This window comes from Pleuronectes platessa, chromosome 7 (genome assembly GCF_947347685.1).
Source record: "Pleuronectes platessa chromosome 7, fPlePla1.1, whole genome shotgun sequence".
Classification (NCBI taxonomy): Eukaryota; Metazoa; Chordata; class Actinopteri; order Pleuronectiformes; family Pleuronectidae; genus Pleuronectes; species Pleuronectes platessa.
Genome location: NC_070632.1, coordinates 12,298,806 through 12,312,542, shown reverse-complemented (window position 1 = coordinate 12,312,542; position 13,737 = coordinate 12,298,806). Strand labels below are relative to the sequence as shown.

The following is a 13,737-nucleotide window of genomic DNA, read 5'->3' as shown; positions in this document are numbered from 1 at the left end:
ATATTATTCAATATCTTCACTGTTATACTGTATGTTCTCACCAAAATCACGCCACAGGTCCAGTGTCTCCTGCTGGCTATGTTACAATACTTAGTTCGGGAAATTTCTGTAGCTTTAATGGTCTCAACGTTGTTTAAGAAAGTGTATTGGCACCAACTACACGTCAAACACAAGGAGACCCTTGATGGTTATGCAAAACCACAGAAAATGTATTTCTCAAATTTGAACCAGAATCTTTTCAACATTGAAGCCATGTAAGAAGGTGCCATATTTGCTTTCCACAATCCAGAATCAAATTTTATTTCATATTTTCGTGAATTGACGTACAGTAATGACTCAAACACATAATCCATCTGAATTCCTTCTTCTGAGAAGGCTGAACGTCTGGTCTAGGAGCCCTTCCCTTCTGTTGTGACCGCCTGGCTCTTAAGGCAATGAAACACACCATCTCAAAGATTAACTTGAGTTATTTATTCAACAAAAGTAACTGACATGAAAACATAAAAAAAGATTACAAAGCTGACTACTTTTACGTGTATGCACGAGCTTTGTAATTTGATTACCTCCCTTCATCCTTGTTTTAACAAACTTGAGCTTCACTTGTGCCTCTTTGAAATCACTTATAGCTGGTCTAGATTTTACCTGACATGCATTTTTAAGTGCACTAATACCATCATGCTAGTAGTTAAAATTGCAAGATTCTTGGATTTTTTAACAATTTTGGATCACTACGATTTGCAGAACTAAACCTCCTTTATCAGGTAGAAATAGCCAAACTCCCTGACAGCCTCTTTAGTTAGGGCTATATATAAAGATGTGTCTTTAGTCTGCAGTGGATGTGTGGACTTTCTGCTGACCTGTTCCTCAAGTCAACCAAAAGGACAAGAGACACTCTATTCCGGCAAAGTGAAACAAGTGTTGGTACAAATTGCTTTCAAGTACTACTTTGCTTTTCCATGGGGTTGTAATGCTGCTTAAATATTGACGCAAGCAATCAAATTTTAGATTTGACAATTAGCTCGATCTATTTATTGGTTGACAAATAAAAGTCTAACGATATGAGCCTTTGTTTTTATTTTTTTTATTAGGTTTGCCAATGTACGAAATGTTTTTATTTAATTCATTAAAGATATATTTATTTAATTCAATTGTATTTTGTGTATTTCCAATTTTTCTTTTTTTTTACTGAAACTGAAAAACAGTGCGAATTGTAACTTTATTTAGAAACAAAGACTGGCTAATACAGGTTTCAATTGTCGAGATGAACAAGTGTATGAAACCATACTGATCGTAAACATTAGGAAAGGACAAAATAAATAATATATATATATATATATATATATATATATATATATATATATATTGTCAGGATATAGAAGATTAACAGTTTTCCTCAAAAATTCTTTAAATATATTATCCATATTTATTTTTATTTATAATTATAATAAATGTTATTAATATCAAGTTGAACTGGAGTTTCATTTTGGTCAACCTATGTTTGTTTCTTCCGGTGCAGCTTGACTGCAGCATAATGGCCATAAAGAACGACAGCGACATCTTAAGGCCGTACGGTTGAACTTCACTTGCCGTTCATGGCTACGTGTCCGCCCTCCGCCGACTACGTTAAATCCCGCTCGGCTCGTGGGAACCAGGCAGCAGAAAGTCTGCGGGGAACACAGCCGCTTTTCGGGTTAGCATCTCGGTCCAGATATGGGGGAAATAGTCCTACCGAGGCGCATGTTCCTCTGGAGCATGTCGCTCATCTATCTAGCCGCCTTTGTGTCCCTGTACGTGCAGATTCCAGGTGAGTGAGCTATCTCCCACTAGCACCCACGGTGTGTGTGCGTGCTAGCTTGTTAGCTGCGATCACTGTCCTACTTTCTTCCTCCTGGAAGTTGAACTTGTTCCTGCTCAACGAGCTGCTGAGCCTGACAGACTCCGCCTGCTGTAAACACACTGTACACACGTACACTGATGAAGAACAGTGTGTTGCCACCGCATCAATAAAACCTCCTCCGGTCAAGGTGCGGCTGAGCTCCGGGCGCCCACACCCATGAGAGAGAGAGGAAACAACTTTCTGTTTGGCTCACTTGGATTATTCTGAGTCATTTGGTTATTTTTTATTTCCCCCCTCGTTTCCTTAATCTTTAAAGCAGACTTTGGTTCATATATGATATTAATTCCAATAGTTTTCTTTAATTCAGTTTATTTCATTTCATGCCACACTTGTATTTTCTGTCTGCAGCTGCCATTGGATGGATTTGGAGATGAATGTCATTATGTGGTTTTCATTTTATACATTCTATAGACAGTGAAAACAATATTTGAACACATAAATGCTTTCCCTTCCCACACAGGGTTGAAAAGATTAGTCCATTCACCGATTAGGAAAATAATTGACAACTACTTAACTAATATTCTCTGATTACAGCCTCTTGAATGACACGTTTCTGCTCGTAATGATCTTTTATTGTTGTAAACAGCCGTTTTGAGGTATTTGGATGAAGAAGGCATTGAGGATGTGGCGTTTGGCTCTGCTAAGCTGTGATGGAGGCTTTTTATCTTTTTCTCACAGACTTGTAGAACAATCTTAACAAATAAACACTAATGAGCAGATCATCTAAAATTACACTGGCTTTGGAGCTGCAGCCCTTTTCCTGAAGCTATTTGAACACTTAACATCATTAAACTCTTCTGTAGATTTCCTGCATCTTGCTGCCTTTGTAGCACTGAAGCTTTTCTGACATTAGTGACACGACACATTTTTACCACATGACGCTTTTTAACGTGGTTTACATGTTTATTTCCAGGTCTGTATGGTAACGACGGGCTGTTGCCGGCTCGTTGGCAGCTGCCGTACAGCGGCAAGACCCTGAACGAGCAGCTGCTGTCCTCTCCCACTCTGCTGTGGCTCGGACCTCGGCTCGGCCTGGACACGCACACTGCCATGGAGCTGCTGTGTCTCATCGGGGCGGCGCTGAGCCTCGCCGCCATGCTGGTGGAGGCCCTGCGAGACAGCGTGGTTTTCTTCTGCCTCTGGGCCTTGTACCTGTCCATGTACCAGGTGAAGTTATATCAGCAGTACTCGGTTTTTCTCTCCTCCACAATGTTTCCAGTTGTCACGCTCTTCTTCATCAAATTGTTCATTGTTTGTTTCAGGTGGGCCAGGTGTTCCTCTACTTCCAGTGGTAAGTGTTATGGACATTGGGATAAAAAACTAAATATTTACTGATGTTTATAGCACGTATGTGTATATACACATTGCTTCTATGAATAGTAGTTGGAAGAAGGAGCCCAAGACGGGTTAACTACCACCCCACACACATTTGTTTCCCTCTGCTCTTTCAACAGGGACAACCTGCTCCTGGAGACCGGGTTCCTCTGTATCCTCGTTGCTCCACTGACAATAATCAGAGGGTCACGAGGGGTCAGGGAGCACGATCGCGTGACCTTCTGGCTGACCCGCTGGCTTCTCTTCCGGCTCATGTTTGCCTCTGGTGTGGTTAAGCTCACATCACGCTGTCCCACGTGGTGGGGCCTGACAGGTTAGTGTAATTCTCTGTATTGAGTTAGATTTTTGTCATATATAATTGATTTGTAAGGAAAGGAGGGCAAACTGGGTCCAGGCATGTTTTTGATAGTAACAGGGATGTTAATTATACTGTGAAGAAGTTTCATACAGATAAAACCTGCAGTTCAACATCTCATTGTCACTGTCACGGTCTGATCATAATCTTTGCGGTCCTTTATTTACTTCTGGCAATGAATCAATTTCCATTGTGTGTTTTTCCTTGTGATGAATAGCTTTGACCTATCACTATGAGACTCAGTGTATTCCCACTCCTCTGGCCTGGTTTGCTCACCATTTGCCCGTGTGGTGGCAGAAGGTCAGCGTGGTGGGAACATTTGTCATCGAGATCGCTGCACCTTTTTTGTTCTTCAGTCCTCTACGTCGGCTCAGACTCGGCTCTTTTTACTTGCAGGTGAGTGAAAATTCAAATGCTCCATTTTGAAGTCTTATGATTTCTCCCCTTTTGTTTTCCTTCTTGAATTTGAGTTATCAGCTTCATGTTCACTTCTTGAATTATACCAATGTGAATCGTTGCACAGTGGTTATAAATACATGTAGATATTCTTCACACTGTCTCTTAAGTCTACAATTAACAGGTTTAGCTTCAACCGATAAAACCGATATACTCCTCCATTAGCCTCATCGTTGTGTGCATATTGTTTGATCTGATTCCTCCTTGTCTCCTTTGTGCAGGTGCTGCTGCAGGTGCTCATCGTCTTGTCCGGAAACTACAACTTCTTCAACCTGCTGACGTTGGCGCTCAGCCTGTCACTGCTGGATGATCAGCATGTACTATTCTGGCTACGCAGGGCAGACACGACCGACAACAATAGTATGATTAAACACATTTATATTTATGTACACATACACAGGCTTCAAATTTAGAGGAAAATCATTGTTGCTATCAGTTGTTCGTCAGTTACTAAGGACTTTAATAATATCCATGTTTTAAATCCAGAAACACTTTGTAGCATATGTTATTATATTTAACCCCCACCAACACCTACAAATTGTGATCAGAAAATGTAACTGCTAATTCATATGAACCATGTCACACATACAGAGCTGCAATGTGGACTTAAACCGTTTATACGTTCTGGTGTTGTTTACTTACCAGAGAATCACCCTTTCCCCCCCCCCCCTCGCTCTGATCAGAGTCCAGACTGTGGGCGTGGCTGTGTTACCTGGTGGAACTGGCAGTTTGGTCCCTCATAGTCTTTGGATCAATTATTTGCTTTGACCTGAAGATGGATACGGCGAAGAATGCCATCTCCTCCAGGACAGGTATTGAGTTGTGGTGTCAAACGTAGACTCTGTATTAAGATGGACAACGCGTTTCCTCTTCCTTCCGTGTGCGTGTGCGTGCGTGTGCGTGTGTGTGTGTGTGTGTGTGTGTCGCTATTTGCATTAGCAGTTTCATTTGTTGACATTGCCGTCTTTGTCTTCACAGCCATCACATTTCACCAGTTTAACCAGTTTCTGAAGACTGTCACAATCCCCTCTATCTGGATTGGGGTTCTCTCTCTCACCTGGGAAATGATAACAGCGATGTTCAGGTAAAGGCTGAATTATAGTCCTGCGACTGCAACTGCGGAAGGCCACGCAGCTGCATCGACAGACTCGTTTTGGTTTATACTTCTCTAACGTGCTGCGCATGTTGCAACGCAATTCACCGCCAGAACCCTAGGCGGAGTAACGTTTTTTTTTCAAAGACAAAACACACAAAGAAGAGACGTCTTCTTCTTCGTCGACTGTTTATTTACATCGCCACTCCGGCTCCTCATAGCCTATTTCTGGCTGACAAATCGGCCAGTCAGTGACGGGTTATACAAGTGGTCATACTTTCGGATCTCTTCTGCAAAGTGCTCTTCTATTTGGTCCATATTCGTTCTTCTAAATCTTCCATGATTTCCGCGTATTGTGGGGCATGAAACCGGAAACTAGAGTCCGGACGGGATGTAGTAAGCAGACCAATCACAAGCCTTGCGGGCTGCGTGAGGCTCGCGTCGTTTTGTCGTGTAGTTAGAAAAATTGGCGGACGCACGCAAGCCCGCAGAGGGCACAAAAGGGGCGTGTTGCGTGTCTTGCGTCCATGCGTGCGTGCGTGCAACCCGACTATAATTCGGTCTTAAGTCTTTCCTGGTGTGGAGTATCTTTTTTATTTATAGTATATGTATTGATTTAAATTACCGCTACAAAAATGATGTACCCGATGGGGTTTTGCAGGTGTGCATGCGTCTCTGGTTTCCTGAAGAGGTTTTGTGGCACCGTTCAGTGGACCGTGCTCGCTGCTGCTGCTGCTGCCATGTTCACTGTCAGTCTGGTGAGTGCTGCTGGAAGTTTAGTTCGTCATTATAAGTCCCTATATAAGTACTCACTGAAATTCTGCTATCTTTGTATAGGAGCAAGTCAGATTATCAGTGTTTTCTCTCTTTTCTGTTTCAGGTGCCCTACACCTATATGGAGCGTGATTCTCATGCCAGGTTGTGGCCAGGAGTGCGTCGGACCTATGAGCTTGTGGATCGCTACCAGCTGGTCAACTCGTACGGCCTCTTCAGAAGAATGACAGGTGTTGGCGGGCGGCCAGAAGTGGTCATCGAGGGAAGCCATGATGGAATCACGTGGATGGTGAGAGGACACAAATCCTGATGGTTTAAACTGGCCCTAACTATGTCTGTGAATTGATTCATTTAATGTAAACTTGTTGTATAAGAAAGATGCTTTTATTTTCCAAAGATCTGTAATTGTGCACTACAAATCCTTCCAAGTTGTTTGTATCTTTCCAAGTTGTTTATAGATATATTGTTTTCTTTTTTTCCCTTCTAGGAGATTGAGTTCATGTATAAGCCCGGGAACCTAAGTGCACCCCCCGCAGTGGTTACGCCTCATCAGCCCAGGTTGGACTGGCAGATGTGGTTTGCTGCTCTTGGGCCTCACACTCAGGCTCCGTGGTTCACCAGCCTCATGTACAGACTGCTGCAGGGAAAGAGAGATGGTATGCTCCCTCGGAGTACTGCACTTCATTTAATGCTCTGAATCCCTTCAGTCTTTCAAAAGAGATTCATCTCTGAATCAATAGGACAGGAATCTACAGCACTACTCTGTATGGATGTTGAAGCAACACTAAGAAACCCTTTTTACCTTTTTTAAACAGCAGCTTTAATGATGGTTCACAGACTTGAAACAGGGAGAATGTTTCCTCTCTCATTCCCACTCCTCACCCTGAACGTATGTTCTTGCTCTATGTAAGGGGAGATAATAGAGTAAGAGGATAATTGGGCTGATTTCAGACCGATTAGCTTATTGTATTTCTTTGCCAACACCCTTACTGCGATGTTACAGCGGGTGCTTTGTCATTCACTAATTGGGTTGATAAATGGTTTTGTGTATCTGCAGTGATCGAGTTGATTCAGACGGATGTGTCCCAGTATCCGTTCCACCAGCAGCCTCCTGCCTACGTCCGAGCTCATCGCTACAGATACTGGTTCACTCAACCCAAAGCTGATGGGTTAGTGCCCTCTCTCTCTCTCTCTCTCTGTTCTTCTCCCTCTGTCTCAGAGTGTTGCACTGAAATCTCGCAGTCAACCCCCTGGGAAATATTACTCGCAAATACACGAGTACTAACATGATTTGTCACAGTTTTTAGCTGTTTTGAAATGATTTCAAATGAATCGTTGTCAGGCATCATTGTATGTTGTCATTGTATATAATATAAAAAAAATTCTAGATTCTGTTTCCATTATTTTATTTTTTACATGTACCCTTGCGCTGCTACTTGTTATGTGCTGCTGCGTCACATTGAATTTCCTCTGCAAAGGATCACCCTTAAAGTATCTTATTTTATCTTATGGAGGCATTTTCAAGTTCGATGCATTTTTTATTGTGCAAACATGACCTCAGTAAACATACAAAAAAAGTTGTAAGTATGCATTCTTTATTATGTGAATATCACACAATGTTTGATACTTATTTTACTTACTTTATTGTTATCCCGCATCCTACATGACATGATGTTGTGGTTTCAGTCTTTTCATAATAAAACAACACAAATCTTCACCTGTACACAAACAAAAGGACATTAACTCTGGCTGATCTTTGTTGGCAGTTCTTACCCAGAGCGCTGGTGGAGGAGGGTCTATGATGAAGAATTCTATCCCACAGTGCACCTGGGCCACACGGCCCTGGAGAGCATGCTCAATCAGCACGGACTCAAGGTGAATACCTCCTTAAAATCTCCTTTCTCTGTTTTATCCATGATACATTTTTCATTAGAAACTTTAGAAAACATGTGAAAGAAATGCCACCTTTCCTGCTTTATTGAAATGGTTTTAATTTGTCTGTAGGACAAATCGCCAGCACGTCCCATGTCCAACAGGACCGTTGCCAAGGGGGTGAGGTGGGTGCGCTCTCAGGTCAGAGGAGTTCCTGCCCACATACTCATCTGGACCCTCATTGCCTGCAGCACCACCCTCTGTCTCCTCCAGGGATTGCTTAAAGGGAACAAAGAGACTCCACTTACTCATGAGGCTGCTGCGACTATGAACGGTCATACAGGAAATTCAGATGATCATAAGAAGGAGGAGAAAGACGAAGAAGAAGAGCACAGTGAAGAAGAGAAGGACCATGTTGGTGATGACGAAGAGGGTGAGGAAGAAGAAGAAGAAGAGGAGGAGAAGGATGAGGAGGATGACAAAGAAAAAGATGAGATTGTCCCAAAGGAAAAAATTTGATAAAGTTTCAGGTAATGACTACTATCACTGCCTGCCTTGATGAAATGTTTCCAAAATGACCAAAGAAATTATTTTCATTCTAAGCTTATTATTATTTCCCAGTAAGCTAAAAAAAAAATTGTAAAACTGTACTGCGACCTCCTGCAGTACAGTGTTTGTAAGTCAGTTGTCTACAAACCAGTCACCTAATCCCTGTAGGTCACTGGTTTTCATTCAACAGATCTCATGTAACAGGTCACACATTTTAAAACTTCCCTCGTTGGATTGCTCAACTTTCAATGGAAAAGTGATTCAGCAGATCAAATCATGTGGAATCAAAGTAGAAACACTGAATTTGAATTATAAGACTTGTTCTGATTTGTTCATGTTACTGTGCCACTTTGTCTACTGTTTGTGTAAAGTGCAGTTGCACACATGCTGTTGTGTTTGTGTATATCTGAGTGTTTGTTTGTCCCTTGCCTCTACTGCTGTATGCACAGAACTTTGAAAAGCAACTCTGCACCTTTTCCTTATTTTCACACCACTGTGCCTTTTCGCACTCTCAGTATTCAAGATGAGATTCCCACTAAATGTTGCAGTTCTTAAAAAAAATGTATTTTTAGAAGATGAAAATGCCTTGTAATAAAAGTTTTTCTTTAAAGTTTTTATTGAAAATGTGTCGCAATTAGGTTACATATACACCAGTTTCATTTTTAGAACATGTGTGCACAAGATAAAATATACAGTTGCTAAGGATATATTCTGTGATAAGGATAAGCCCAGCTATAGTTTTATATAAAGCATATAGTTTTCATCATTGAGATCGCTGCCGTCTGTTTCACCACTTCAGTATTCCAGGACAGTACTTGTCGATCAGAGACTGGTAGTAGCTCTTCAGCTCGTCAACATCGGGCATGTTGGTGGTCTTTGTGTACAGGTCAAATTTGCTGTGGAGAGCATATGAAAGCCCAGCGTCGGGTCAGAACTGTGACTAGGATCATTTGAATATGAAACGGGAGGACACTCACTTGAACTCTTGGACCCAGGGCATCATACTCAGGTCTTTGTCGTTGCAGAGATGCATGTAGTCCCCGCCAGTGTGCCAGGGGTAGAATGAGTGGAACCGGATCATGTACAGTCCCTGAAGAGAGAGAACTGAGCCTGTGAGCACTGGACAGGACAGGAGGTCACGGCAGCTTCACTGTAATTTGATATTTATTCTTTATGCAAGAATGACAAGAAGCACCAGCTTTCACTCCTGTTTCTTCACTCCTGTTTGTGCACCATCACCTAAAACTTTTCAATAGTGATTTAAGGTAAAAGGTCACTCACCTCCTCTGGGATCTGGCACTTGTTGAACTTCAGAACTCTGTAGAGATACTCTGAGGACAACACAGGAAGTCAAACAATGTTAAAGATAAACAGGCACTTCAATTGGAGCACACATCTTTTTACCTCTGAGGTACCAGGGAACTTGGTGGAAGGATGTAGTATGAGTCAAGGAAGAACCCATTCAATTTTGGTGCGGATGCAGGTCAGGACGTGGAACCAGGATGTTTCTGTTCCTAGTTTAACATTATGAGATGAGGTGTTTTCGCAAGTGAATAACAGTGAAAGAGTGATGTAATCAATACAACTTTATTTGATTAGCCCATATTCACAAATCACGATTTGTCTATAGGGCTTAATAAGGTTCAACATCTTCTGTCCTTAAACTATAAATAAATAATACATATGAAAATGTCTGATAGAGATGAAGGGAGCAGCAGTGAGTGAGGGAGTGGGAGAGAGAGAGAGTGCAATGATTTCTCGTACCATCATGGCCCCAGGACATGAGGACTTTGTCCAGCCCGCAGTTCGGTTCATAGATCCCATATTCAGAGCTGAAGAGAGAAAATTTAATCAACTCCCTACATAGTACTGATGGTTTTAAAGCTGAAATACATAATAATTGATGGATTATTGTTTCCAGACATTTAATTTCATCAGGGTTTTTTCAATCTCTGCTTTTTCATTTTCCTAAACTGACAAAATGAACAGAGAGAATGTGTTTGAATCTTTAGCTCAACATTACTGTATTTAAGAATAGGACTAAAGGGCATACTGCAAAGTGCATATTTTTTTTTTTTTTTAAACTTTGTTTTTATTGAAGAGAAACACAAACATTCCTTGACAACATCACAGATCATACATGACAGACTGATTGGTGAAAAATAATAAATAAATAAAGGGACAGTTAAGACATTCCATCGTACCACAGGATTCCCCTCAATTAGAGAGGTATCCTGCAATAGGTAGCCATCTCCTCACAAAAACATCAGACTTTAATTGCAATTGAGCCGTTAGAGCCTCCATTGCATACACCTCCCTCAGCTTCTGTTTCCACTGTGCCACTGTAGGTGGCTGTGGATTCAACCATTTTATTGTCACCATTTTCCTAGCAGTCATCAAGAGTATATGCAACAAGTGCTCTTGGTCTCTTGTGTACATGCCTTCAGGAGCCAGATCGAAAAGAAACTGACTTGGGGTGAATAGTATATTAATTCCCAGAACTTTATTTATCTCGCTCTTTATCCCCTTCCAAAAAGGAAGCAACATTGGGCAATCCCAAAATATGTGTGAGTGGTCGCCAACCATTCCACATCGTCTCCAGCAGTATATTGCTGCTGGATTATCTGCAAATTTAGAGACGCAAAGTGCATATTTAAATGAACAAAGTAAACAATCAAACTGAGATTAATAACTTGGGTGAGGGAACATGAGAGTACGGACTTGTATCTTGGATCTTTGTCGTCTGGGTTTTCGAGGAAGGTGGTGTCTCTGAACACAACGGAGTTTTGGTACTTGCATCCCACTGGGAAGGTGTCGCCCACTACAGCCCACTGCAGAGAACACAGACACACGAGTACAATGGGTTACATGTGTCCATATATTTTATTTAGAATTTAAAATTTCAAAGAGTAATTGTTTTTGGCATGCCAATAGATAGAAGTAAAAAAAGATATACTGAAAAACTTTGTGGTAAATAACCATAAATAAAAAAAGTTTAACTTTTTTTTAATGCAAAATGTGAACATAAATCTTTTCTCAATTGTTGCAGAACCTGTCTCTTACCTGAGGTTCATCCCAAAGAGCCATGATCTTCCCGACATCATGAATCAGACCCACCAAGTGGAACCAGTCTGGAGGAGGGACAGTGAATATTAATAGATTCATATACCAAAAATGCTTGTACAACGTGTATTTGTGTGTTTGTCTGTCTCTCCCTGTGTGGTACCTTTGTCAGGGTGGGCTTCGCGGATGCCTTCTGCGGTCTGGAAGGCGTGAAAGGAGTTGGGGAAGTCCACGTCAGGGTCGGACTCATCCACCACCTGGTCCAGGGACATGACGGCGTCCATTATCCCCATCTGACTGTGGCTGCAGCCGCTCCACTCATAGTGCTGCAGGGAGGTGAGAGTCACATCGTTACTGGGGGGGGGGCATTCTGTCTTCTTTTAACAGTAATTTGTTTTTACAATATCCCAGAAGTCCAGAGTAAGTAACTGTGGCAGGATACTTAACAGGAAAATGTCCCTGTGTAACACTCGTACTAAGTGCAATTGAGGTTGTTGAACCGAGGTTAAGTCCAGACAGAACATCTATTGGCCCATTGCCCGCAGCGTTCACTTTAGAAGACTTGTAATCTGTCGGCTCAGTCTGAAACAATCACTTGGTTTTCTAGTGCAAAACAGAAATACACTAAACAAAACCTCTCTGAGCAGGTCTGTGATCAGAAGTTGTTAAGTTCTCATGTTGCTTTTACTTCAGATCTCACCTTTTTCTTTACAAAGTCCAGGGTTTGGTTGGTGTGCATCAACTTATATGTCCTGAAGACTCGGTCAATGAGGCTTCCAGTCTGAAACACAGATCAATTATCTTACAACATCCTACCTATCTTAAGTAAAGACTCAGAACTCTGTGTTGAATCAAAATGGCAAACAACCAACAATATCACCCATCTGCAACATCTGCATTTCTGTCAAAAGTTACCAACGCTCACTTACCAATGCAGCACATTTTGCTAAATGCTGGAGGGAAGGTTCATTAGTGCAGTGTAAAGGGGAGTCACTGAGTTTCTTCAAATGAGTAGATGATTATGTGTGAGCAGGTTGACAAGGTATTGATTGGAGAACCAGGGAAGAGACGAAGAGCTGTGCCCGTTTCAGGTGGTAGAACCAAATCTCAGTCGGAAAGTGCTGCTCATAAGTTCAGATAGACTCTATACATAACTAAACCCCTATAAAAGTTGTACGTCTTTGTTTGCCCATTAAGTCTTATTTCGAGCGTTGTCTCCTGAAGACAGGCTTTAAATGCTTACCTCAAAGTTCCTGTAGTCTTCCTTCACTTTGTTTTCATTCTTCTCCAAGTCCGGCCGATATGCCAGGGATGGGTCTGGACCCTGGATTTAAAATAACACAGTGCCAAAAACATGTTCAGGCTTAACACAGATACATAGCATACACCAAAAAAAGAAAGCGTAGCCTCCACTTACAATACTAATGACCCTCATTGTGATGAAGTATTTGCAGCTGCTGTGTTGTTCCTCTGAGACTGACTGTCTGCTTCCCTGCACAAGTACACATATATATACCCTGCTTTTGACCTGTACGGTAGGTATACATACAGGACACACTAGACAAGTCACATTTTAACCCAACCCTCATCTAATTGGGTACACTGAGTTGAACCTTGGTCATGTGTTTGTGTGTGTGTGTGTTTTTGTTTGCTCCCAGAGTTTTCCAATAATCAGCAGGTTGCCTGTTTTGACTGATGTAGAATGACTCAGTAGTTCTTGTGTCATAGTTTTCGTGTTTATTTTAACCAGAAATTATATTTATGATTTTGTTATTTTATTGCATATAAAGTAGTTGTAAACATATTTATCTCTTTAGTTTCTTCAAAAACCTGCATACTTGTTACACACAGTTTATAAAGTGGACCTGTAACTACACCTGTACCTGCAGCCACGGTATATGTAGCCTACTTATAAACACATTAAAAGAAAAATAAGCAAAATTAATTAAATAGGAGAAGTCCTGCTTTCATGGAGATGTTCCAATTTCTGAGTATTGACCGCATTATTACCAGGAATTAGCCGATGGTTTCTCAATATCAAATCTCCTGGTCCACACACACACATGCACACACACACACACACACAGACACACACACACACACATCCCGTTTGGCACCAGGCCACCAGGTGTCCCTCTCACATTCTTTGCACTGAATGTACAAATTTGTCTTTATTGTATCAATTAAAATTAATATTAGGAGATGTACATTATATTGCCTCACACTTTTTATGTGATGCGACATCTCATGGATTGATGAATAATTATATAGAGTTTTACTTTTAGTTTGCAGATAACTCTTACTATCAGAGAGGTCATTGCCTGGATGCGCTGACACACAAGC

The 13,737-nt window shown here is 41.5% G+C and overlaps 2 protein-coding genes across 2 annotated transcripts; one reads left to right on the top strand and one right to left on the bottom strand.

Moving 5' to 3' along the window:
- Positions 1–1,578: 1,578 nt before the first annotated feature.
- lmf2a (lipase maturation factor 2a) lies at positions 1,579–8,944 on the top strand. Its single transcript, XM_053426256.1, has 14 exons — positions 1,579–1,804; positions 2,811–3,064; positions 3,160–3,188; positions 3,352–3,545; positions 3,805–3,983; positions 4,265–4,403; positions 4,727–4,855; positions 5,022–5,127; positions 5,798–5,894; positions 6,017–6,199; positions 6,398–6,566; positions 6,968–7,079; positions 7,677–7,785; positions 7,915–8,944. The coding sequence occupies exons 1-14, from the start codon at positions 1,711–1,713 to the stop codon at positions 8,299–8,301; spliced, it is 2,181 nt and encodes a 726-aa protein (XP_053282231.1). The 5' UTR covers positions 1,579–1,710; the 3' UTR covers positions 8,302–8,944.
- Positions 8,930–12,991, bottom strand: LOC128443987 (inositol oxygenase). The gene is made up of 10 exons (XM_053426257.1): positions 12,812–12,991; positions 12,638–12,718; positions 12,095–12,175; positions 11,558–11,720; positions 11,395–11,462; positions 11,053–11,162; positions 10,096–10,163; positions 9,613–9,662; positions 9,309–9,421; positions 8,930–9,227 (listed from the first exon to the last, which is right to left on the bottom strand). Exons 1-10 carry the CDS (start codon positions 12,827–12,829, stop codon positions 9,119–9,121), a joined length of 861 nt encoding a protein of 286 aa, XP_053282232.1. The 5' UTR covers positions 12,830–12,991; the 3' UTR covers positions 8,930–9,118.
- Between the last annotated feature and the right edge of the window lie 746 nt (positions 12,992–13,737).